Here is a 25949-nt window from a genome sequence, read left to right on the forward strand (position 1 = left end):
CTCCAGTCATCTGATACAGACGCAGATTTAAATGATAGGTTACATACCACAGACAAGAGACAAGGTGGGTGCGGGAATATCTTATATTGGACCAACTTCTGTTGGTGAGAGAGACAAGCTTTTGAGCTACAACGGAGCTCTTCCTCAGGACTGGGCAAGAGGAGACATTTGTTATATTGCAGATGCTCTGATTACAGTTGCCAATTTTGGTTGGAGGTATTCCTGGAGGTTTCATCACATGACATCATCTTTCATTAAAGATTAATCTTTAATTCCTGGAGACTCCAGGGCAATCCTGGAGGGTTGGCAATCCTAGCTCTGATTGTAAGGAGTTCCATCTACCAAAGTTTCCGTGTGTGAATAATTTTGCCTACCTATGTTCTCCCATTGTTTTAAATGGATGACGTGATCCTCCCCATCTCCTGTCCCTTCTTCCAATCAACAGCAGGAAGAAGCACTTCTGCTTTCATTATGATCCAGGTCTGCCCCCTAATGGTAAAGCCAAAAAGTGAATGAGAAATCCTAACCCAGCTCAGAGGAGACAATTGGACGCAGGAGTCTACAGCTACCACTGATGAAATGTGACCTTCCAGCAGCCAACTGAAAACTCATATTAGAAAAATAGCCTACCTCTTACCATAGTGTGCAGTGCCGGGACATCATGAATTACTTTGCAGAATCATGACAACTAAGTGACCATGGAAGACCACAGGGCAAATGGTCTTGCACTGACCTGCCATCATTAGGAGCATACTCAGAGAATAAAGAATATTAAAAGAACATAATCAGAAACCTTTGCTCCAGCCACCTCTGAAGGCCTGAAGAGTGCAGATAGAGAAAGCGCTTTGGGATCCAGGCCCCACAGTCAGAGGGAGCCCGGATGCATCTGGAATCAGCCAGAACAGTAGGATCCATTTGACTGACCAACTGTTTGGGGCACAGAAAGCAGAAGATGGATCTTGGATGCCCTCCCCCGTCCCCTCGCCCCTCAGTGTCAATTCATGTTGTGATCTAACCTTCAAGTATAAGGAGACAGCATGTGGGAGTCGTGACTCCAACTTCATGGAAGGGGACACAAAGTTATAATGAATATGCATCTAGAATAATCTTAATCTACTCAAGCACAGCTCTGGATGCTCAAACAGCTAAAGCAAATGCTGCATTCAGAATGGTTTCCAAGGTACCAGCACTACTGCAGCACCAGTTTTGGAGGATGTCTGGGCCATTTAAAACTGTATTTTTTCAAGAAAGTTTAATTAGAAGCACTAAACTCTGGGCCAAATTTTTCAGATAGAAATTGCAGGCTGACAGTGTTCTGATCCAAAGCAGGCAGGTGGGCAGTGTACAAACATAACAGCAAGTGGAAAGGAAACAGAAACAACAACAACACTGCGTCAGGCTTTGCTACGCATTCCCAGGTGTCACCAGAGTCCAATGATCTTGTGAGGTGTTGGGAACATGGCTGCTGCATTGGGAGGACATGAGCTTGGAAGCAGAAAATGCCAGGGGGCTGGAAAAGGGTTACAACCAAAAAATATTGTAAAACAAGATATTCTGTTATATCCATTGTTTCCTTTTATTCTTCCACTGTAAATTATTTACCATAGTGGAAGGATAGTTTACCAATACATAGAAATAACCATTGGTTTTATCTAGGATTAAAGAAAATTAAATGTATAACTGAAAAGCCATATTATAACCGCAACAAGACCCTGAAGGATGTTAGGTTCTCTTGCACATAATTAATGCCCTGATGTGTCTTACTCTTATACTAAAGAGTCTGGGTAATTATGGATCTCCACAGCATTGATTCTAGTGAGTCTGGTGTTGGACCATGTTCCAGCAGTTTTCTTCTCCATTCATTGTTCAACCTTTACCCTTTTACTCACCTTGTGAATGGAGAATGACAACTGGCTTCCATAGGGAGATGTTGATGAGCATTGGTCCTGCTCCAGGGCAACACATGATGTGAACTGGCATTCAAGGAAAAATGATGTTCTAAATACTAGGAGGCCGATTGCTATGGGAATAACTCCAGCTATAGTCACTCCTGATCTCAGTGCTGGGGGTATCTCCAAAACCATAGCTAAGAGGCATGCACTTCCAGGGCAGTGAGAGAGAATAGTCAGGCGCACACCCTGTCTTCAGGTGCATTATTTCACTGTCTGGTTTTCTTTCTCTGCTCCCCCTTTCTTCCTGATTCAGTTGGTTTCCTCCTTTATTCTCTCTCTTTTTCACCTCAGTTTCAATCCCAGGACATTGTTCCTCTCCTGTGTTTCACCAGCTGTCTAGTAACCTTCTGTTCACTAATTGTCACAGCACCACCAAACATCTTGATTCCAGTCCCTTCATGGACTGAAGAGAGACCCTCACTCCAGTCCTCCTGTGCACTATTTTCAGGGGAGAGGACAAGACTCTCTCTCAAGTGCCATTAAAAATAATCATCCCATACTGACCCACACTCATGTCCTTATGACCCATTCCCAACTGCCCCTTCCAATGGCCCAAACCCAACTGCCATGGAATCTTCTGGTCCCCACATTTCCATCTCTACATTGGCTAACGGGACAGCATCGGCTCCTGGCTACGAATTTATCTCAGTGACATTACAAATATTCAGCTCCGCTCTCCCCATGCAGAGGCAACACGCTTTTGGTATAACTTGAGTGAAGGGGGGATTGGTATGTGGGGGTATATTTTGTTGCCATGCAGTTGACAGGAGGGTTGGAAAGACGGTCAGTATTTGTGTGGTGGGCTGTCCTTAGCCCAGTGGAGGCATGGGGGAGGTTATTGGTAGGATTTTGCCCCAGAATTGGCATGGGGTGGGGGATGACAGGATTTGGGGTGGGGATGGCTTTAGACAGTTGGAAGGAGGGCAGGAAAGGCCAGGTTAAAGGGAGTTGCCAGGATTTGGATGGGGTTTTGTAGGGGAAAAGTGAATGTCAGGACTTTGCCCGTGTGTTTTGTGGGGTGAAGGGTGTCAGAATTGGTCAGGGCGGGGATTTGCCCCAATTTGGAGAGGGAACAATAATCAGGAGAGGAATGAAAGTGGGTTTGCCCTTGGACTTTTGAAGAAGTGGGAATGACAGAATGTGTACACGGGGTGGGGTGGGGGGGCAGGTATTCTGGGGTTGTCAGGATTTTGGTGGGAAATTGTCCCCTGACTGCAGGAGTCAGATTTTAGGAGCAAGTAGATTGGCAGGATTTTTCGAGGGCAGGGGGTGGGAATTGACCTCTGTTGTCTAGGGGGAGGTGTCAAGATTTGGGATTTTGCCCCTGGACTGCTGGGGAATGTCAGAATTTGGGGGGGGGGGATTTTACCCTCTGCATTGTTGGTGAGTAGTTCTTATAATTTGAGTGGGGTCATGTCCCTGGATTCTCAGGGATGCTCTGCTCAGGATTTGAGTGTAGGTGTTGCCCCTGGATTGGAGTGAGTGAGTGAGAGAGAGAGGATTTGAGTTAGGGTTTGCCTGGTTTGTTGAAGAGGGTCAGGTTTGGGGATGGCTGCCTGGATAGATTACCCAGGATTGTTGGGGAGGAAGAATCCAAGTTTTGGGGGTGGGGCGGGGTTTATGCGTGCATGAGGGTTTGGGCATGAGGTTACCTCAGATTATTGGAGGAGGTCAGGGTTTGGGGGGCTACCCTGATGTGCGTGTGATGTTTGGGAGGGTCAACCTGGATTATTGGCAAGGAGGTCCTGTTTTCGGGGGTCTATCCTATATGTGTGTGAGGTTTGGGTAAAGGAGGTTGTCCTGAATTATTGGAGAGGGGGTCCTGATTTGTGGGGCTGCCCAGATGTGTGGGGATTGGGTGTGAGGTTACCCCAGATTACGGGAGGGGGGCTCATGATTGGGTGGGCTGCCCAGATATGTGGGGGATTGGGTGTGATGTTACCCCCAGATTACCGGAGGGGGGTTCATGATTTGGGGGTGGTGCTGCCCAGATGTGGGGTGTGAGGTTACCCCCAGATTACTGGAGGGGGGTTAATGATTTGGGGGGTGCTGCCCAGATGTGGGGTGTGAGGTTACCCCCAGATTACCGGAGAGGGGTTAATGATTTGGAGGAGTGCTGCCCAGATGTGGGGTGTGAGGTTACCCCCAGATTACTGGAGGGGGGTTCATGATTTGGGGGGTGCTGCCCAGATGTGGAGTGTGAGGTTACCCCCAGATTACTGGAGAGGGGTTAATGATTTGGAGGGGTGCTGCCCAGATGTGGGGTGTGAGGTTACCCCCAGATTACTGGAGGGGGGTTAATGATTTGGAGGGGTGCTGCCCAGATGTGGGGTGTGAGGTTACCCCCAGATTACTGGAGGGGGGTTAATGATTTGGAGGGGTGCTGCCCAGATGTGGGGTGTGAGGTTACCCCCAGATTACTGGAGGGGGGTTCATGCTTGGAGGGGGCTGCCCGGATGGGGGGAGGTTGCCGTGTGACGCCGTGTGGCGGTGAGGGGCCGGGCGGGATCCGGCAGGGGTCGCTGCAGCGGGCGGCCCATCCCTGCGGTGCGGCGGCGGGTCGCTCCCCGCCGGCCCGTGTCCTCTCCGCGGCACGGCGGCCCTTTCACCCCGGGGAGCGGGTATAAAGGGGGCTCCCCCGGCCCCGGGCTGCCTCTCTGCTCGCCTGGCCGCAGCGCGTGAGTCGGTGTCGGGCCCAGCCGCGCTCCCGCCGCCCCACAGAAAAACAAAAAAAAAAAGCCAAAAAAAATCGCAAAAGCCCGAAAAAAAACCTCCCAAGAAACGAGCCAGCGCCGGGGCGAGAGCGGCGCCCCCCGGTCCGTGTGTCGGTCCGGCCCCTTCGCCCCCGGTCCGTGTGTCCGTTCGCCCCCGGTCCGTGTGTCGGTCCGGTCCGTGTGTCCGTCCGGCCCCTTCGCCCCCGGTCTGTGTGTCGGTCCTGACCCTGTCTCCGTTCGTCCCCGGTCCCTGTGCCCGGCCCCTTCGTCCCCGGTCCGTGGGTCTGTCTGTCCAGGTCCCACGTTTCTCTCCCACTCGTCTGTTGGGTGTGTCCGTCTCCCAGGCCCGGGTCCGGCTGTCTGTCCCTTTGGCCCCTGGCCCTTAGGGTTTTTTTCACGGCTCCCGGACCCTTTCCCCTTGTCTGTCCCCCGGGTCCCCACCCTCGGCTGTCTGTCTGCGCCCTCTTCGCTCCACGTGCGTCTCTGCCCTTCCCCTCCCCCCTTATCGTGTCTCTCTGTCTGTCTGTGTCATCCATCGCCCCAAGTGTCCGTCCCCCCCCAAAGGAGCTGCCCATGCCTCCCTGCCTGGCTCCTCCAAACCAGTATTTATTATTCTAGTCCGAGGAACCGGGTATATTTTATATAAAAATAGCGACGTATCTTTTTCCTTTTAAAGAAAAGGGAAAAAACCCTATAACTATATATTGCAAAGTTTATTTTATTTTTGTCCAAGTTTTTTATCTCAGAAACTGAAATAACGCAGCGGCCTCAGATTTTGGGTCTGAAGGATTTGGAAAAAGAAATAATAATTAAAAAAAAAAAAGTATTTCTCTTTTTTTAATATAATTGACACATTTTGCTTTTGGAAACTAAGGCAAAGTGAAAAAACACCACAGTGTGGAGGAGGCCTTAGATTTGGTTGGTGGGTGGGTGGTGGGGTTTGGACTCCTTGCTTGTGGAAGGCTTAATTTTTTTTGCCTATTTCCAGGCCTTTTATCTCTCTGGCATCTTCCCTTCTTCCTCTCCCAGGGCCTGAGATAATCAAGCACACCTCTTCTGCAGAATTCTATCTCCACCCCCCAAATCCCCATAAACTTCTCTTGCACGAACCCCCAATCTGCTGCTCGACTTTCCAATCCCCACAGAGCACTCTGCTCTTATCCTGACTTCCCATTGGCCTCTACTTCCTTCTGCGACTCTTTAGCCTCTTCTGCCCTGAGGAGGACCCCCCCCACCCCTTGTTCCCACTTCATTTTCCGTTAGCCAAAATTAGTGATTTAAAAAAAATAATAATTGTAAATTCCGTTTTAGTTTCTAAAACTTTTGTTTGTTTAAAAAAAAAAAAAAACTTTAAAAAACAAATTAGTTTCTGGTGGGAGTGCGTGCTGAGTGGAAGATGAATACGGCTGCTAGTAGCTACCCGATGGCGTCATTGTATGTGGGCGACCTGCACCCTGATGTCACCGAGGCCATGTTATATGAGAAGTTCAGCCCTGCTGGGCCTGTACTCTCCATCCGAGTCTGCAGGGATATGATCACCCGTCGCTCCCTGGGATATGCCTATGTCAACTTCCAGCAGCCAGCTGATGGTAAGTTGGACATAAATGCCTATCCCTCTTCCTTTTCTCGGAACTGTTTTGCTGTTTGTACAAGTCCATACAATCACCCTAGCTGTGAATGACCATGGCAGGGGTAAGCAACTTCATGGCAGCTCTGCTACTCGGTTATGAAGTTGGAATGATATTAACCACTTCACATCTTCAGAGTCCTTTGCAAACATTAACTAATCTTCACAACACCTCTTTGAGCTGTGGTCCAAGTGAAAAATTCTCTAAGTTATTTCTGTTGGCCAAAAATCAGCTTCCATGGACTCGCTTTTTCCTGGCTCATTTGAGAATGAAATCTTCCTCGTTTTCCCTCCCTGAATTGTCCTGCGTTAAGCTGCGTGTCTGGGTCTTTATCCAGTCAGTCACCTTGAAGGAAGCTAAAGGCTAGTCAGCATCTGGTCAAACCTTCAGTCCGAATGACTGTAAAGGAATCTTCCCTCTCCCACCCTCTAAGGGTTTGGCTACACTCGGGACTTCACAGCGCTGCCGCGGCAGCTCTGTGAAGCGCAAGTGTAGTCGCGCCGCTCGCAGCGCTGTATGTACACCTCTCCGAGGGGAATAGCATGCAGTGCTGCAGGCACTGATTACACTGGCGCTTTACAGCACGGTACTTGCGCTCAGGGGGGTGTTTTTTCACACCCCTGAGCTCAGCAAGTTGCAGCGCTGTACAGCGCCAGTGTAGCCAAAGCCTAAGTGAGACTTGAGGTGCAGTGGGCTGAGGATTGTAGTGTCTGGGGGTATATCTACACTGAGGGTCTGGCTACACTTGCAGCTGTACAGCGCTGTGAGTTAAACCCGCCTTTGTACAGCTGAGTAGGGAAAGAGCCGCAGTCTGTCCACACTGACAGCTGCCAGTGCACTGGCGTGGCGTTTGCAGCTGCATTGGGAGCAGTGCATTATGGGCAGCTATCCCAGCATTCATGTGGCTGCATCGTGCTTTTCAAAAGGGGGGTGGATGGGGTGGAGTGTGACAGGGAGTGGGGGGGGGGGAGAGAGTGGTTTTTGGGGTGCTGAGAGTGTGTCAGCACCCTGCCTTGCAAGTTCCGACCCCACTACCCCCCCACTTCTCATTCACTCACTCAAAGCAAACAGCAAAACGTTTGCTTTTTCTCTCTGGTACTTGGCACTTCCGCATTCCTGGAGCCGATCACAACAATGAAGAGAGAGTTGTAGCCACTACGCTGCATCTCTTATTCCTCTCGGGGAGGTGGAGTACTGCAGCACTGTAGCCAGGGAGATACAGCGCTGTACGTGCCTTGCCAGCGTGGACGGGGAGTGAGGCACAGTGCTGTGGGCAGCTTTATTGCGCTGTAACTCGCAAGTGTAGCCAAGGCCTCAGTTGTAAAACCAATGGCAGCGAGACTCAGAGCCTGGATCCACAGACTGGGGTTCCTGCAACAGCACTATAAACAGCAGTGTGTGTTTGGGCTCAGGCCCTGAAGCCCACCCCCTTCCCTGGCTCTAAGACTCTGTCACAGTTTTAAAATGCAGTATAGACATACCGGGGGTAAATTGTCTGTTGGCTGATCTAGTTTGCTATTGGTTGTGAAGTTGAAATGCCACATTTACTGATGCTTTTTCTACCCTTTTAAAAAGGAATACACACTCAACTCACATGAAGCGCTGATGGTGCCTTGCATGGCTTAGGCTCTGTTCAAGGTAGGTGTCCTTGGCCCACAGCAGCAGAGCTTTGAGAAGGATGGGGCAGAGGAGGTCAATGTTTAATATGTCCCCTATCCAGAGAAAAAAGCTGGGTCAGCATTTTCTGCCCTAGTTCCCACAGTCTTGCATTACAGACATCTAAGGTCTGTGATTTAGCAGCACCTTTACATGATGTAAGACTCTAGAGTGGGGAACTTTTAACTTTAATCCAGAATTAGTTTGCAACAGCACAAACTTCAGCTCCAAGTGAACTCTATTGTATCCGCTAGATTCAGGTTTAAGAATACAGTCTTGTCGGTACACCAAAGGAATACATGGTCATTGAATCATGAGCTTTCTAATCTGTAATAAATAGAATATATCAGTTATGTAGTAACTATTCCTCTAAACCTATTGAGAAGCAGAGCCTATTGGGCTAAATTCTTGTCTGGAATTGTGTGGCCCTGATTTTATGCTGCCCTGGGTTTTCATCCTGTCTCCTGATACATGAGACCCCAGAGTAGCATCTTCCCCCTTTTCCCCAGTGGTGCTGATTGCTTTGAATGGCACTTCTGCTCCTGCCTATTGACGTGTTACTAAAAAGCTGCCTCGTAGCCCAATGATTTTTTTCATACATGGAGCCTTTGGAGTTGCTTCATACACAGGCCAAGCAATGTACGATGTGGTTTAAGTCTTAACAGCAAGAAGGGATGGATTAGAGAGAGGCTGAGGTTGTACACATGGTTCTCCTCTTAGTCCTGTAACTTCCTGTGTTATTACCTCTTATAAAACACTTTTGTGTTCACAGCACCTTGTAAACATTAACTGAGCCTCCTAAGCTGGGAGAGGTAGGTATTATCTCCCCTCTCGGGGTTGGGGGAAAAACGGGCAGTGGAAACAACACCAAGTGGGAGTCAGACCTCAGATTAGATGAACACAGAGATGTAGTCTGAGTATCCATCAGAAGAAAGGAAGAGATGCAGGGAAATGTAGCGATGTAAACTTTTTCTCACTGTAGCTTTCCTAAAGCTGAGAAGGGGGTAGAGCAGAGGACCATTTTAAAGGGGCCCTTGAGTACTATGAAAGTAGACCTGAAACTATAAGGGGCAAAGGGTTGCCTTTTTAGAGTGTATATGAGTGATTAGTTATGCGTTCTCCTTGATCTATTAAAAAAAATGCCCTGTCATGCATAAAAAGTAGAAGACAGGTGGCTTTCCAATATACTTCACGATCACTTTTCACTGCAATAAATAGGCAGGTATTTGAGGGTGGGGTTGCTTCATACTTGGCACCCAGTGAGGCAGCAGGCATGCTAGAAGGTCTCTGCTGAAGCAATACTCTGGCACAGTAGCAGGTGTCTAGTTACTTCTAGGTTAAGGAAGCCAAATGACTCAAACATGGGAAGCCTTGTCACTGAGAAATGTACGGGAAGGAGAAACCACCAAATTCCCCTTGCTTTCATGAAAAGGATCTCTTCTGAAGAGCTTTGAATTTCTCCTAAGTGGTGATCCCTGCTACACATGCTGTTTGGCTGCATGAGCAAGAGACGGCTGCTGCAATAAACAGAATATTGTCAAACCCTTTGGAAAGACAAGGCCATTGGTGGCACATCACGATCTCTTCGTAAGCAAGACTTGTCATGGAAGAGCAGGAAAAAAGCTTGTTTTCCCCTTTAAAGATGGCCCCCACCTCACACTGCATGAAAGGACATTTTGGTATCAGCGCAGAGAAGTACTCATGTAGAGAAGTGCTCATGTAATACTGTAGTTTGCCACAGTGCTATTTGCCGTATTGTTGCTGTAAGCGATCTCTGTTATGGTTTGAATATTACTGTAAGATGTTACAAAGTAGAATTTCAGCACAAGGTAAAAGTATTCACCAGAGCTATAGGGAGACCAGACTGCTTGTTTAGAAGTTGTATTCAAAGTACTTGCAGATGTTTTTTCAGTGCATATGAAATAGTAACAAATAATTGAGCAAAGAATCTATAATAGTCCACAGAACCTTCCATTCAAGGATCAAAGTGCTTTACAGATACAGATCAATGATGCCTCTACCTCTCGGTGAGGAAAGTATTCTCATTTTATAGGTAGAGAAACTGTGGATCAGAAGTTGACTTGCCCAAGGTCATGTGGCAAGTCTTTATCAGAACAAGGAATCGGAGTCAGAACTCGCTCGCAGTCCTGTGTGGTAATCACTGGCCCATGCTTCCTATACCCAGGACACTTGCATCTAAAGTGCAGACCTTCTGCTTTTTTACATACTTTTTTGTTAGCTAGTTAAGGTACCAGGTAGTGGAATAGTGATCTTCTGGGTGGGCATTGCCTGTTGGAGAAGGGTGGTTCTTGGGGAGAGAGTAATACTGCCTTAGATTGCACATCTCTATGGTATAGTAATGGGTGACTGTCAAATCCTGAGCATGTTGTATCATGGTAGGTAGATTGACCAAGAGAATGCTCCAGTATTCTGGCTGATGGTTAGGTTAATAACCATGGCCATTAACGTGGTTCTTTTTCTGACTAAAACACTGAAGAAAATTCTTTCAGCTTCATAATTAGAAGAGGAATTGAATGTTTCATGTGTGATTAGCTGTAGTTCAGCTTTCATAGTCTGGCATGGCCAGGTGCATTTTTTGTTTGTTTTAAAAACACATTAATAATTCAACAGACAAACTTTCAGATGGACTTGTATGTATAGCTAAGTTGTTACAGAAGCCCATGGGGGAAGAGAAATCATTCCCCCAAAGAATCTTAACGAAAAGTCAACAGATGGAATGGAGTGTGACCAGTCCATTGACTTTTGGTTCTTATTGCTGAAGGGAGGCTTTGCCAGAACTGTACAATGTGATTGGCTTGCAAAAGGTCCCAGGCTATTAGAGAGACAAGGTGGCTGAGGTAATCTATTTTATTGCAAGTTGGTGCAATAAAAGATATAACCTCACTTACCTTCTCTCTCTAATAAGAATGTAGGTACTCCACCTCCTTGCCAGGCTGTCTACGCTGGGAATTAGGTTGGTATAATTGTGTCACTCAGGGGTGTGGATTTCCACAACTCTGAGCGACATAGTAATACCAATATAAGGCTATGTCTACACTACACAACTTTTAGCGACATGGCTGTGTCGATACAGCCCTGCTGCTAAAAGTCGTGCAGTGTAGCCGCTGTTTGTCGTCTCTCCTGCCGACAAAAAACTTCCATCCCCAACGAGTGGCATTCCTGCCGACAACGCACCGTTCACATTGGCGCTTGTTGCTGCAAAACTTTTGTCTTTTGGGAGGTGGGGGTTTAACACCTCTGAAAGACACAAGTTTTGTCGTTCCATTGCCAGTGTAGACATAGCCTAACTTTGTATTGTAGACCAGGGCTAAGAAAGCCTGGGGAAGTTTGTATGCAAAGGACTTCTTACCTCATTCAGTGTCCTTTTCTAACTGCGCCCCACCACCACTTGTCATGGGCCCATGAATTATTCATGTCCAATTATTCCTTCTTCAGCATCACTGACAATAAACAACATTTTGTCTACAAAGAAATTCTTTTGCAAGCCTCCCCCATTAGGATGACCCACACTGTATTTGAAATCTTTCGTCAAGGACATGAAATGAAGAATCAATTCATTGACTTTCTAGAGTTTAACATATGAGTTGTGGTCAAGTAACATACAGAGAAGCCGAGAGAATGAGCCTAAACCGTCTTAAACTCACCAATGGTAAATAAATTAGAGTGGCTAAACTCTGGCAGGTCCCTGGGGCTTACAGAGTAAAACTCTAGTACTGGCTTTCTGATGGCTGAAACTTTGCATTGTAGTTACCCGCCTTTATGGGCCTTAACTGCAGTGGCTAACTCCAGCACTTGATCAGAGAGTGGGGAAGGGGGCATTCCTGTCCGGCAGGGAGTGTCTCAGTCGTTTTCACTAGGAACAGGCATGAAACCGAAAAGAGTGGTGGGTTAAGCAGTTAGAAAAGTGAGTGTATGCTAAGCACTGTCTCAGATGCAGATGACTCTGCTGGAAGGATGACAGGAATCCGTAGGAGAGAAACAGACGCAGGGATTGAAATGGCTGAAGCTTTGGCCTAAATAGAAGTAAATGTGGAAGGGTTTTTCTAGATCAGGGAAATGAATCAGAGGTGGGGTTTTTTGGCTAATTCAAGCCACTCATGCCCATTCACTAAAATGGTGTGATTGTGCCTTGTCATATCCACAGATGGAGATGTGAACGTCCCTAAAGCACCGGGAGAATCTATTTCGGACCACTCGCTGTAATGCTCACAAGGGGTCTTTAAGCCGAGTTCAAGCGGCAGACAGTGATACTGTGGCGTAATGTATTAACAGAGACCGCAGCAGCACAGGTTCTGCTCCTAGCTCGTAACGGTAGAAGAGCTGAAATAATGCGAGTAGGATCCTAACTAGTCTGTGGCTCGATAATTGTCGAGAGTTTCAGAATTCATTCGGATTGCATGCCTTTGCTTCAAACTGCTTGTCACCTTTCAACAGGAGTCCCGTTTCAGCTACAAATGGTATATACTATTAGTTTGTGGCCTTGCCAACACATGCCTCTGGGAGGACCTCTCCCTGCTATAAATAAATGCTGCCAAATTCAACAAGCTGGACTGAGTTGCCTTTTGAAGTGCCTACTGGAAATGGACTGTGGTAAACTGCACATTGCTGAAAGAATGGCGTTGATTCAGACTGTAGCAGTTGAGGAATAAATTGAGTACGCCAATTGGTTGAATTTAACCCTTTTGACTAAACAAAGTTAGCTGAGCCCCTCCAGCAAAGGTATTTTTCTCTCTTATACGATTGTACATGTTCCCTTTCCTTTGCAAGTGCGTAGTTCAGGAACAAGTGAGAGGGGAGTTTCAGTTGTATGAGGCGAATGGGAGCGTGTGACAACACTCAAATAGAAAAGCCATTTCTGTAGCAGATGGAAACTTCCCATTTAAGAAACATTTCTACAAATAGGAGTTCAAATAGACTAATATTTCAAGGGGGTCTTGGTGACTTTTGTCGTGAATTTTGTGGTGGTTGAGCTCCATGCTGACATGAAGATAATCCCTGAGATAATTTGTTGCATAGAAAATGTTGGATTCTCTAGATCCTTTTTCATCTGCAGCTAGAGATCAGTAAGAGGAATGTGTAGCCAGCAGACAATCAAAATCACATTTCTCTTGAATTTGCTGCTGCTATGGTCTAGCCAACAATTTTCACTTCTTTGAGGCCCTGAATCTAAATATGGAAAATCATCCATCAAAAAAAAAAAAATGGAACCTCAAATCCAGTTTAGAGTTTTTTACTCTCGTATGTGGGTGAAGGTGGGCTGAGAGGAAGCCAAACAAACCTGGGAAGGTAGGTTTCTTATCTCATGACTATTCTTTGATTTAATGCAGGTCCATCCTCTTTTTTCCCCCTGCCTCATACTGGGAATTAGTGTCCTCTTTCTCTTCCCCTGCATACTGTGGGAGTATTTTCTGGCATAGAAGTGTGTCCTTAGCATCTTAATTTTATGAACAAGATCCTGATGTGCATATGTAATGGTCCTTTTAATACACCAGTGGGTATCAGAAATAGAATCTCGTAGGGGGGTTACAGTGGGTTAAAAGTCAATCTACATTGCTGACGTTTTAGAATTTAGAGGATACACTTCTCTGTTTACAATATAGCATATGCAGATTTCTTTCTGATTTTTCTTATTCCTCTCTGATGCGATCTTTAGAATGGGTTGCTAAAGCACCATTTTTGCCCCATAGGCTACGCGGGTGTCTCAAACTTCCTTCTTACCCATGTTTATGTACCTCTTCCTGTACCAACAAGGAGAATAATCCCTCTTCTTTTAGGCCTCGTTTACCGTTAACAGGGTTTGCCAGCATAGATATACTGGTAGAACTATACCAGGAAACCCCCTTTTGAAAATACAGCTTCAACTGGCAAAGGAATTCTCTTGCAGGTAAAGCTTAAACCAGTTCCCCAAACAGAACAAGCGATACTAGCAAAAGGACTTTTTAGCCAGCATAACTGCAGCTACCCTGGTATAGCAACGTTGATTGGGGGTGTGATTTTACAACATTTTTATGTTGGCAGAAGTCTAGTGTAGACTGTTATATTGGCAAAGTGCTTTTGTGGTTTATTTCTTTGGGGAAGCTGGTATAAGGCATGCTAGCAGAAACACTGTGCCTCCCCCAGAAGGCTTTACTGGTATAGCTATACTGGCAAATCGTTTCAAGTGTAAGCAAGGCCTTACAAGGCGTTCGGAGGATTTTGTGCAGAGTATTGAATATTAAGGGCTGTCAAGCGATTAAAAAAATTAATTGTGATTAATCGCACGGTTAAACAATAATAGAATACCATTTATTTAAATGTTTTTGGATGTTTTCTACATGTTCAAATATATTGCTTTCAGTTACAACAAAACACAAAGCGTACAGTGCTCACTTTGTATTTATTTTTATTACAAATATTTGCACTATAAAAAACAAAAATAGTATTTTTCAATTCAGCTAATACAAGTACTGTAGTGCTTATCTCTTGATCATGAAAGTAGAACTTCCAAAGTTAGAATTATGTACAAAATAACTGCATTCAAAAATAAAACAATGTAAAACTTTAGAGCCTACGAATCCACTCAGTCCTATTTCTTGTTCAGCCAATCGCTCAGACAAACAAGTTTGGTTACATTTGCAGGGGATAATGCTGCCTGCTTCTTGTTCACAGTGTCACCTGAAAGTGAGAACAGGCGTTCATAAAGCACTGTTGCAGCCAGGGTTGCAAGACATTTAACATGCCAGATGCGCTAAAGATTCATATGTCCCTTCATCCACCATTCCAAAGGACATGCATCCATGCTGATGATGGGTTCTGCTTGATAACAATCCAAACCAGGGGCCATGTCTAGACTAGGAAAAGGCCTTTATTTTCAACCAAGTTAGCTCAAACTTGATTGAAAAAATAGTTTTGTTTTTCCTAGGTGAGATAAGGCCTAAGTGTTTTGATTCCCAGTCCTGTCTTCTGATTGCTAAATCATGCCATTACTCTTGTGAAAAATAACCTATACTAAACCCGTTGTAATGTAGTCTTGTAAACATGTCTAATGACTTAGCTGCAAATAAGTCAATTTAAAATAGTTTTTTATTTTTATTTTTAAATGTCTAATCTTACAATAAAGGTCAGTTAGCCAATGGAATTACTAGCCAAAGGATATCACCAAGGCCTTGTCCCTTAAGTGTTCAGAAGAGACTACATAAACTGAAAGTGATTTCAAAGAAAGCTGTAGTATTAACGCAGCAGCGACCTTTCTCCTTTGCCAGGCTGCAGAAGCGTGTTCTTCCTGACTTTCTTCTCTCCACAGCTGAGCGTGCTCTAGACACCATGAACTTCGATGTGATCAAAGGCAAACCCATCCGCATTATGTGGTCTCAGCGAGACCCCTCTCTGAGGAAGTCGGGGGTTGGGAATGTCTTCATCAAGAATCTGGACAAATCCATAGACAACAAGGCACTTTATGACACATTCTCAGCATTTGGGAATATCTTGTCCTGCAAGGTGAGACTTGGTACCTTCCCTAAACCCTGAACACCCACCTTTGTGTAAGAATCCACCTTCCATCGCATTTACTTGACCCAACTAAACACACACAACAAGGGATGGAAAGCGGGGATGTTTGGGCAAGGGAATCTCCAAAAGCAGAACAGAAAAGGACATAGCTGAGCAGAAGAGCGTCATTAAAGTTAGATTTGATCTTGATCGTCAAGGCACAAAGCTGTGCACAGCTTTGAAAGCCTCTTCTTAAAATGCCTGGCTGACTCTGTCCCTTGGCATGACTTGTTTTCCCTTGTTGACACGCCACTTGTGCAAGCACAACAAATGGAAAAGCTTCTGTTCTCTGCAGTTGACGATACTAGCAAGAGCACCAGTTTCAGGCTATGAAAGGGTGGGTTAATGTTTGGCTTGTAGCTGGCATATGATTTAAATCTGGGATTCTGGCTTTTGTATGTAGTACATCAGCAATACTAGGTCAGGCTTATCCTTGTGGAGAGCACTTCATTCACAGATGTGAGTGCTTCACAAGGGAGGGTACATATCAGCAGTCCTTCACAGAATGAAAAGCTGAGGAAGGGAGATGACGTACCCTTGCTCAAGGTCACATAACAGCTAAGTGGCACATTGTGGACCAGAACCCAGGTCTCTTGACTCCTAGCCTAACTTCCTATCCACTGGACCATGCTTCTCTCCAGTATTTAGTTTTCGTTATTATTTATTTTTATTGCGCCAAGGAGCCCTAGTCAAGAACCAGGACCCCATTTTCCTCTTCTTCATACCTTCTGTGTAAATCAAGGAAAACAGAGGACATCTCTGCTGTTATCCTGTAACCAACATTTTCTGTCTTAGTGCAGAGCTGATGATCTGATTTGTTCCATCACGTGTAGGTGGTGTGTGATGAGAATGGCTCTAAGGGCTACGCATTTGTGCACTTTGAGACCCAGGATGCTGCAGACAGAGCCATCGAGAAGATGAATGGCATGCTGCTAAACGACCGCAAAGTGTGAGTGTCACAGCCAGAAGCAGCAACGATCGCATGAACCATGATGCATCTCGGTATTAACAGGGGACACACAAGGCTACTGGTTCTCCTGGCCCAAGCCTTGGCCTGCTACCTCTCCACTACAGGGCTGGTGAGTTTCCCTGCCCAAGCCATGGCCTGTTACCTCTCCACTACAGGGCTGGTGGACCTCCCTGGCCAAGCCTTGACCTGCTACCTCTCCACTAATGGGCTGGGTGGGTATCCCGCTGCAGAGCTGGGTGGGCATCTTTGGCCTGCCGCCTCTCCACCATAGAACAGTTGATTCATCTGCTTGGTCTCTGGCCTGTTACATCTTCCCCCAGCTCCTACCAGTCACTCGTTTTTAGCCCACTGCAAATCACACATCCACCCTTGAAAACGAGTTTTTTTCTCACAGTGACTCTCGCTTTTTCTTTTCAGATTTGTTGGGAGATTCAAGTCCCGTAAGGAGCGGGAGGCTGAGCTGGGAGCCAAAGCAAAGGAGTTCACCAATGTTTATATTAAAAATTTTGGGGATGACATGGATGATGAGAGACTAAAGGAGCTCTTCAGCAAATATGGTAAATACACTCTCGCTGCAGCTGCAAACCTTGTACCCCCATAGTAATTCACGTGAGTGCTGCCAACCGTGGTGCTAGTTCTGAGTCACTCTGAGGACAGAGAAGCAGGATAATCCAGAGAGAGTGGGCAGTTGTCAGACAGGAGGCAGAGGCTGGGACACAAAGGGAATGAAAGAAAGCCAGGTGGTCTGTGAGTCTTTAGTTTTGATTTTGAAAAGCTCTCCTGGAAATGTAGTGTAGCTAACTCTGTCCCTTGGCAACAGGCAAGACACTGAGCGTTAAGGTGATGACAGATCCCACTGGAAAGTCCAAAGGCTTTGGGTTCGTGAGCTTCGAAAAACATGAAGATGCCAACAAGGTACGAAACTGCTTTCGTTCTAGTCGGGTGTTTATACGGAAATAAGTGTGGGAAGCCATCATCTAGTGTAGGGATGGGGAACACTGATCCTCAGAAAGGCTTAGAGCCGAGAGTGTCCAGAGTTGGGTTGAATAGCTTCTGCACTTCACCAAGTTGGATGTTCAAGCCCACATTTCCCCAAACTACTAGATCTGTACGGTATCCTGTTGGATAAATAGCAGGAATTTTATCTGATCAGGGACCATTACGCCAGGAGACAAGGTGCAGGGAAGTTGGGGAGGTGTCCGGAGCTGGCATGATGCTCAGAAATGCTCTCCCCTCAGAGTAGGTCTTACAAGATTTGTCCCTGTAGTCAAGGGTTGAATAATCGTCTGTACGTTCACATCTCTCTGCTGTGAGTCCGGAATTTAGAGTGAGCTGTGTGAGGATGGTTCCTGTTGACAACTTCAGTTTGTATTTTATCGGGCCCTTATTTAGATGCAACACAAATGTAATGTTACAGGAGAGGGGGGTGGATTGTTGGCACTCAAGCTGGTAGTAATAGGAGTAGCTGCCACTTTTTCACCATTTGACAGGAATTTTCTGTTTGAACCCCTGTCCAGGCAGTGGAAGAAATGAATGGAAAGGATATTAATGGAAAAATGGTATTTGTAGGCCGGGCACAGAAGAAAGTAGAGCGCCAGGCAGAGCTGAAACGGAAGTTTGAGCAGCTGAAACAAGAGAGAATCAGCCGGTACCAGGTAAGACAGTGTGTGTTCCTGTTCTGGCTGCAGGGACCCATCTTCAAGCAGAAGTGTATTGGTGGACTGAAAGGGAACATGCCTATTCTTATTTAATTATCAGCTTGCAATACTGACCTCTAGAGTTAAAGGCAATCGCCTAGTATTGGCAGAGGGAACTCCAGGGGTCAGAGCTATGGCAACAGATTGAAATTTTTAGTGGCCTGTGAGAATAAAGTCTGGGGTTTGTAAGGACTATCAACATAAAGTCTCAAGCATGTAGTCTCTCCTGCAGTTATGAAGACTGACACCTTACATGGATGACAAAAGGTAGCAGAGATCAGGCCACCTTCTGTGGTTGTGGCTTATGGTAAAGCTAGGTCAGGATATTGTTTGCATCTAAATCTTTCCTGCTCCTTGCAGTGCAGTGCAGGACTGGGGACACATGATGCTACAGCAAAGCAGAGGAAATCCAGACAGGCTCCTTTCCATTTGCACTGGGACTTGTCTCTACAACTCTGCAACATTTCCTGCCCTTAGTTATTAGGGGAGCGAGCTCTGGGTTTGGATCATTTCCACAGCTTAATGGGTTTGGCAGCTAGATGGGGTTGCTCAATATTCCCTAAATATGCAATTTCTTCATTGGTCTGGCTGTCTCCCATATTGTTAGCCTCATGTATTAGTATTCTCTCTTCTAGGGTGTTAATCTGTACATTAAGAACCTAGATGACACTATTGATGATGAAAAACTGAGGAAGGAGTTTTCGCCTTTTGGGTCTATTACAAGTGCCAAGGTATTGTCAGGGTTTATAGATTCTTAGATTTCAAGGCCTGAATGGGAGGGGTCATTATCTAATCGGGGCGTGGGGTTGAGGGTGATTCGTATATCTGGGGTTCTCTTAAGCACCGAAAACATCTTGACCAGTCAAGATGTGGATTTCAGTGGGACTGAAATGTGTTTTTACGTGAGAATTGTATTGAATACTTGCTTCATCCCTAATGAGGTGGGAAATGGCAAACTGGCTTGTGTTTCAAGTGACTCCTGACATAATTGAGATGCCCAGGAGTGTTGAGTCATGCAGTTTAAAAGGTGCACCTGAATCTTTCCCATTCCTTGCAGTACAGTGTGGGCCTGGGGACACATGGTGCTAACAGCAAAGCAGAGTAAATCCAGACAGGTGGTTTTCCTCCCTCATTGAGGGCTTGTCTCTACAACTCTGCAACATTCCTCCTCTGACTGGAGGTTGTGGAGATTCACTAGGGTAAAACATACAGCTTCTCTTTATTGGCAGGGAATAGGAAGGAAGTAGAGGTTTCGTTGGAAGTAGCAACAATTGATTCATTGCTGGCTGATTCACTCCCTATAGACAACAGTCCCTTCCTGTGTGATATACATGAAAGATCACTGAGTACTTGAGTCCCCTGAATTGTGAATAGATTGCTATGAGTCTAGCCAAGCCCTCATGACATGGACCTGCCTTCGCAATGCTGCCACTCTGTCAATCCTCGTTTTAGGTGATGCTGGAGGATGGACGAAGCAAAGGGTTTGGCTTCGTCTGCTTTTCCTCTCCAGAAGAAGCTACCAAAGCCGTGACTGAGATGAATGGGCGTATCGTGGGCTCCAAGCCATTGTATGTTGCGCTGGCACAGAGGAAAGAGGAGCGAAAGGCCCACCTCACTAATCAGTATATGCAGCGCATTGCTGGAATGAGAGCCCTGCCTGCGAACACGATCATTAACCAGTTCCAGCCAGCTGCTGGGGGGTACTTCATGCCTGCTGTGCCCCAGGTAAGCCCCGCTGACTAGGTCAGAGTGGTTTTACTCCCAGCGTCACCTGGCTTGAATCTCTGACGCTGCGGCTGCAAGGACTCCATTGAGTCTCTCTGCTGTGCCTTTCACCAGGCTGCAGCGCCTCATGTGAGGTACCTAGTCCGTGGGATTCGTTCTGTGACTTCCCAGCTGCCTGCTATTGTCACGTGACTCTGGGGCCCAGAGCACTGAGCTCAGGAAGGGCATCAAATCCTGTTGTAAACAACATTTGCCATCACTGGCTTAGATCTGGCTTCTTCTTTGTTTTTTTCCGTCCTCTTCAGGCTCAGAGCAGACCCACTTACTATTCACCCAATCAGATGACGCAGATGAGACCTAACCCACGCTGGCAGCAAGGGGGGAGACCTCAAGGTGAGTGTGTTGGAAACGGAGCTGTGGCTTTAAGACACCTGTTTGTCTTACTCTCTGATTATCCTTCACACTACCTGTTGATCCTGTGTCTGATGCCCTTTTGTGCCACTAGACGTTGGAAGAAAAGTGCAGTTGTTCCCCTGCAAAGAACAGACTAGACGTCATTCTTGGTCATGGCTGGGCTGCCAGGTGGCGAGGGACACTCACTCGTTCTGGTGACTGAAATCCCTGCTAGGCAGTATCCACACACCTGATGACATCTGTTGTTGATCTGGGCTCTGGCATGCCAGTCTCTGAGAACTACCCTCTGTCTTACCAGGCAGACTCTGTAGTCTCCTGTGTGTTAATACAAGTGTAGCCTGCTGGGGTTTCTAGAGCCACAATTCCTTCTCTCTTTCCAATGTGGGCAAGGATGACAGCAACAATGAGGACTTCTCCATTGAATCCCCTTCCTTGACTCCCTCCTTCAAAGACACACATGCACAAGCGCACACACGTCTCCCAACTGGTGGACCGGGAACTGCTAATCATTTTGTATTTTGAGAATTTCCTCTCCTTGCTTTTCTCTCAGGATTCCAAGGAATGCCGAATGCCATGCGCCAGTCCGGACCGCGCCCAGCACTGCGCCATCTGGCTCCTGCTGGCAATGCTCAGGCCTCTCGTAGCCTCCCTGCTGCTGCCCAGAGAGTTGGTAAGCAGTCCAGCTCTTACTTTCTTCTCCAAGTCTAAGTGGAGAAGCAGGGGCTGCAGAGTCTCTTGTGTTTCTGAAGACTGATGCCGGATGTGGATGGCAAGAGGCAGCATGGAGCACACAGTTGTTGTAGGGCCCCACGTTAGGGTGGCATAAGTTAGGGTAAAGAGAGCACCTAAATCTTTCCCATTCCTCGCGGTGCAGTGCTGGTCTGGGGACAGTTGGTGCTATAACACAGCAGAGGAAATCCAGACAGGTGACTTTGCACTTTAATTGGGACTTGTCTCTACAACTCTGCAACACTTACTACTCTCTGTATGATTATGGAGGTTTCTCCAGAGTTAGATGTCCAGCTCACGCAGTTGGAGGGGATGTAAGTAGGAAATGTCTCACAAGCAGCATCTATCATTGGTTTAGGGTGATGGAGAAAAGCCCTGTCCTAAGGTGGCCCAGTGTTTCTGGGGTATAACTCTAGCGAGGTGATGGCAGTTCTCTTCCACGGTAGTACAAAAGGAACTAATTTCTGACTGGGGCCCCAGGTTAGAAGCTCCAGGATAACACACGCAGCAGGATAATTAACCTCTTCCCCAACTATATCTAACATGACAAACTGAATAGTACACAGCTCAGAATAATTTGGCAGGTACGGAGCCTGTTCAGCTGCCGGGTATGTTGTGTTAGCGCAGCGCCTCACAAAATTTTAGTTCCAAGTATGTGTATAACGAGGATGCAGCGTGCAAAACAGGGCTTGGTCCAGCTTGATCCGGGACTGAGTTCTAGCTTGGGACCATTACCTCCCAGGCACTGAAAAAGACAGGTTCTGCACCAATATTTGGCTCTGCATTGAATAAACTCTGCTGCTGGACAGCGGTGGTGCTTAGTTGTGGTTGTTCACAAATGCCACACGGTTCGCATCAAGCTAGAAACACAGTGGGGTTTAGACTTGTGTGCCACACACTTCTGTGCATGTGTATAATCTGGTATCCTATTCTTCCTTTGCAGGCGTCGCCACGGCAGCTCAGAATTTAGCCCCTCGTCCGCCTGTAACTGCCCCGGCTCCCAGAGCAGTTCCCCCTTATAAATATGCCTCAACGGTCCGCAGCCCACACCCAGCAGTACAGCCTTTGCAGGTAATACGAGGGGCTGTTGCAGCCAGCAATGGTAAAGTTAGACCATAGTAGCTACAGGAGCAGCTTTTACAGCTAAACTTGACTGTAAAGTGGATTTTTTTTTTTTCTAGAAAGGTCAGATTACTTTGCTAACAGAGATGGCAGAATTTGGGAAGCTGGCTGTACTCCTCCACTCACTCAGCTCTGCTTGTGCAGCTCAAGCCAATCATCTTGTTTAGCCTGGCAGGCCCTTTATTTGCCCTTTTCCCCCCCAGGGATGCTCTTGGGTCCTTGCCCCCAACTTTCTCTGGCCTCAGCTGCACCTGGTCATTTCTTAGCCAGGCTGGATAGCACAGCCTTTCTCGAGGGATCCTTGAAGATGCAGCTAGACCCCTCTACAGAGGTCACCAGGCACATCCCATTGTTGAACAGCAAATCTGAGTGCTGCTGTTGTCCCAGCATTACATTACCCCATCAAGCAGTCCTGTACCTCACAGCTCTAAAACGATCCATACGTAGGACGTTTACAAGCAACGTGCCTCCAAGTTCCAGGATTCCTTTTTGAGGCTTGATTGTGAACTAAGAGCACCGTGTCGGTCCTGCACTGAACCAGTCTTGCCCATAGGCCTTTCCAGCTGCTCAGGCTCTGCCACGGATTTATTTGTGTCCTTGGGGAGGAGCTATAGATTCTCTTGCTGTCGCTAAACAAAAAAACCCAACCGTTCCCTTTTACGCATCACTACTGAATTCTCCTATTGCTTCTTACAGGCACCTCAGCCTGCAGTACACGTCCAGGGACAGGAACCTTTAACTGCGTCTATGCTAGCTGCTGCCCCTCCCCAGGAGCAGAAACAGATGCTGGGTAAGTGACGACATAGTTCTTGAGGAAGCCTCCAGGGCTATAAGGAAGCTAAACACATTCCTTGTGATCCTGTTCTAATTCAGGCCAATTCACGGGAGTTGGAAAGCATCAGTGTTTCACATATGAGGACACCCCAGCCACTTTTGAGAAAGCAACTGGACACATTAGTAGCGAAATCCCTCTGTAATGTGTGTACAGATAATGGTTAAAAGTGCGGGGGGTGTAACTATCAGGGTTTGAAATGATCGTTTCATTGGAACCACAGCTTCCAATTGCAGTAGCATTGGCTCCGCCTTGTTGAACTGCATTCAGCTTGTTTTCATGGAGATCTTTCCGGTGTCTTGTCTGCTCTACATGGACGTTAAAGTCCCTCTGGCAATTCTGGGCCAAAATTTTCCACAGCCTTCACTGCTGTCTACCTGGTGGCTGCCCTTCCCCCCGAGTTTGGCAGCATCCCACAGTGGTACTGTGTGCAGATACTTTGTAAAGTTTTTGAGATGAGGTGCTACAGAAATGGAACGTTAATGCCCTGGCTCAAAGCTGGTGATTTACCTTCCCTCTTTGTCATAATTGCTGCAAAGCCCCTCAGAGCACTCTACAAAGACCATCTGTTTGACCTTTGCTTTCCTAGGAGAACGTTTGTTCCCCCTGATCCAAGCTATGCACCCCAGCCTTGCGGGGAAGATCACAGGAATGCTACTAGAGATTGACAATTCAGAGCTACTGCACATGCTGGAGTCTCCAGAATCCCTCCGGTCAAAGGTAAATTCCCACGCCCTTCATGGCAGGCTTGGCTGGAGAGCGATCATGGATCTTATTTGATCATTTGTCTATCCCAGGTGGAGGAGGCTGTTGCTGTGTTGCAGGCTCACCAAGCCAAGAAAGAAGCTGCCCAGAAGGTGGGCGTGGTTGCTGCTACCTCTTAAACCAGGAAGACTGGTGAGTGCCTCCCTGCTCTCCTCTTCAATCCGAAGCTTTCAGTATCAGAGTAACTAGAATATTGTTTGTAGGAAGTGCAGCCTGCCTAGAAGAGGGGTCAGGGCTCCGGCAGAATTTCAGTCCACACCTTGCAGATCAGTGCAGTTTTGCATACAGAAATTCCAGAGGATAGAAGCTTCAGAACTTTTCTTTTAGAGATCCATTCACATTTCATCTTCAAACAGGTTTCTTGAGTTCCTGAAGTATCTCCAGCAGCTAGCATGTCAGGGAAGGATAAAAATGAGATTTGTGAAGACCTTTAAATTATTAATCCATGTCAAAGAATAGAATCCATCAAAATAAGAGCAAAGTCACAAGACATCAGTCATTTTTGGGCAGGGCAAAATGGAGACATATCACACCTAAATGCCCAGGTTTATCCAAGTTGACAAGTACCTTTAATTAAAATTACCTACTGTGTTCTTGTCAATTAGCTGCTAAGTAATGCTTTCAGTTTCTCTGAATGCCCCTGTAGATGGGTGGCTTAAACTACATCTAGATTTTCACATGCCTTTCCATAGCAGCTTCCCCTCATAAATTCCCTAATGTGGATTAGTCTGGAATTACTGTGGTCCAATAAAAGATATTACCTCACCTACCTTGTGTGTCATATCCTGGGACCAACTGAGCTACAACACTGACCAGTAAGGCACTTTATATGAGGCGGTTATGACAGGGTATCACTGTGACGAACTGGGCCTGTTCTCACTGTGGTCTGTGAATGCTGACAGGGGAGTGTGGCTGGGATAGTCTGCATTGGGGGATGGGAGTCTGCCCGAGGGCGCATACCTCAGTGTGTAACATGAGAACCCAGGAAGGGGTTGAAGGCCAGGTGACTCCTTAGCCCGGGAAACTGGACAAAGGCGGTGGGAGGGGTCGCTGAAGGCAGAGTGCTGGAAGCAGGCTGGAGAGATGGCTGGGAGGCAGAGATGGCTCTGACCCCCCCCAAAGGGGGGTGGGCTGGGATGCCCTGGGACCCCAAGCTGGACTTAACTGAGGGGGTCCTGCTGTCTGTGCCTGCAAGACCTGTCTTGGGACTGTATTCCCGTCATCCAAATAAACCTTCTGCTTTACTGGCTGGCTGAGAGTCATGGTGAATCGCAGGAAGCCGGGGGTGCAGGGCCCTGAGTCCCCCAATACTCCGTGACAATCACCACTTCTGGCACTAAAGATTTATAGGAAATCTTCCATTTCGGGAGGCACTGTCGCTTTAAAATGACAACAGCCAATCTGGCAATTCATTATACTATGCAGATTAGACAGTAAATTTGCCCCTTGGGTTTTTTAATGGGTTGGTAATTTTGGATATTGGCACACTGGGCTGGATTGAGCTATGTTGCCTGTAGAGAATTTAGTATTTTCTTAACCTTTTTTTCCACACCCCCCCATAGGATGCAAAGAAGCCAAATAACCCCTTCACAGACATCAGCTCAAGATGTTTGGAGATACCCTTCGCTGTCCTGCAGATCTCAACACCATATCACATAGCTATACTGTATTTTGTAAATTAGTCTTTAAAAATCTTGTTTAAAAAGTCAATTCCATGACACTTTAGATTTCCAAGACCAGGATTAAGTTTGCAAGCTTTTCCTTTGTGGCCAGGACAGAGCTAATCTTTGTCTTTTCTAAGCAGGACATTGAGGATTTCTGATTGAAAGTTTTTTGTGGGTTTGGTTTTTAACTGAACAATCCAGTTTGTAAAGTCTGGAAAGCCTTTATCAATAAAGGAATAAAACCTTTCATTAAATGGGTCTTTTCTCCCGCCTATTGTGCCAAATCACATGAATTTCTTTTACTTGTCAGAAGTAAACTGTTAAGCAATTGTCACATGATTTAAAAACTTAGTTGTGATTTAATGGCACTATTTTCTCTCTCTCTCTCTGTCTCTGTCTCTGTCTCTGTCTCTGTCTCTGTCTCAACATGACAATCCCTGCTATCAAGTAGCCATGATAAAATACCACTTGACATTTTGACTTCAAACTGCAGTGTTTGGGTCTGGTTGGTATTTGAAAGGCAGACCTTTAAA

General features: G+C 46.6%; 1 protein-coding gene and 3 non-coding genes across 8 annotated transcripts; all 4 read left to right on the forward strand.

The window, feature by feature from the left end:
• The first annotated feature begins 5361 nt into the window (after positions 1-5361).
• PABPC4 (poly(A) binding protein cytoplasmic 4) lies at positions 5362-25665 on the forward strand. 5 transcript variants are annotated; one of them, XM_005302119.5, is made up of 16 exons: positions 5635-6255; positions 7870-7932; positions 15254-15447; positions 16332-16447; positions 16886-17025; positions 17289-17383; positions 17986-18123; positions 18801-18896; positions 19618-19890; positions 20196-20283; positions 20855-20974; positions 21977-22104; positions 22852-22945; positions 23577-23707; positions 23785-23884; positions 25315-25665. In XM_005302119.5, exons 3-15 carry the CDS (start codon positions 15274-15276, stop codon positions 23869-23871), a joined length of 1680 nt encoding a protein of 559 aa, XP_005302176.1. In that variant the 5' UTR covers positions 5635-6255; positions 7870-7932; positions 15254-15273; the 3' UTR covers positions 23872-23884; positions 25315-25665. The 5 variants fall into 5 exon arrangements, 3 of the variants coding, with proteins under 3 accessions (XP_005302175.1, XP_005302176.1, XP_023963462.1); XM_005302118.4 differs by lacking the exon at positions 7870-7932 and having other exon boundaries at positions 5362-6255; XM_024107694.3 differs by lacking the exons at positions 5635-6255; positions 7870-7932 and adding an exon at positions 12519-12690.
• LOC112059949 (small nucleolar RNA SNORA55) lies at positions 18498-18631 on the forward strand. Its single transcript, XR_002889231.1, has one exon. It is a non-coding gene; the product is annotated as a small nucleolar RNA SNORA55 (small nucleolar RNA).
• Positions 19195-19330, forward strand: LOC112059950 (small nucleolar RNA SNORA55). The gene has a single exon (XR_002889232.1). It is a non-coding gene; the product is annotated as a small nucleolar RNA SNORA55 (small nucleolar RNA).
• Positions 21146-21279, forward strand: LOC112059948 (small nucleolar RNA SNORA55). Its single transcript, XR_002889230.1, has one exon. It is a non-coding gene; the product is annotated as a small nucleolar RNA SNORA55 (small nucleolar RNA).
• Positions 25666-25949: the final 284 nt, after the last annotated feature.

Source organism: Chrysemys picta, chromosome 23, assembly GCF_011386835.1.
Source record: "Chrysemys picta bellii isolate R12L10 chromosome 23, ASM1138683v2, whole genome shotgun sequence".
In the NCBI taxonomy this organism is placed as follows: Eukaryota; Metazoa; Chordata; order Testudines; family Emydidae; genus Chrysemys; species Chrysemys picta.

Bases quoted from the DNA above. Each gene is read 5' to 3' on its own strand.
- PABPC4 (XM_005302118.4), top strand. From the start codon at position 6,063: ATGAATACGGCTGCTAGTAGCTACCCGATGGCGTCATTGTATGTGGGC. The intron at 16,448-16,885 runs GTGAGTGTCACA...TTTTCTTTTCAG, and splicing joins CTGCTAAACGACCGCAAAGT to ATTTGTTGGGAGATTCAAGT. The intron at 18,897-19,617 runs GTATTGTCAGGG...TCCTCGTTTTAG, and splicing joins GGTCTATTACAAGTGCCAAG to GTGATGCTGGAGGATGGACG.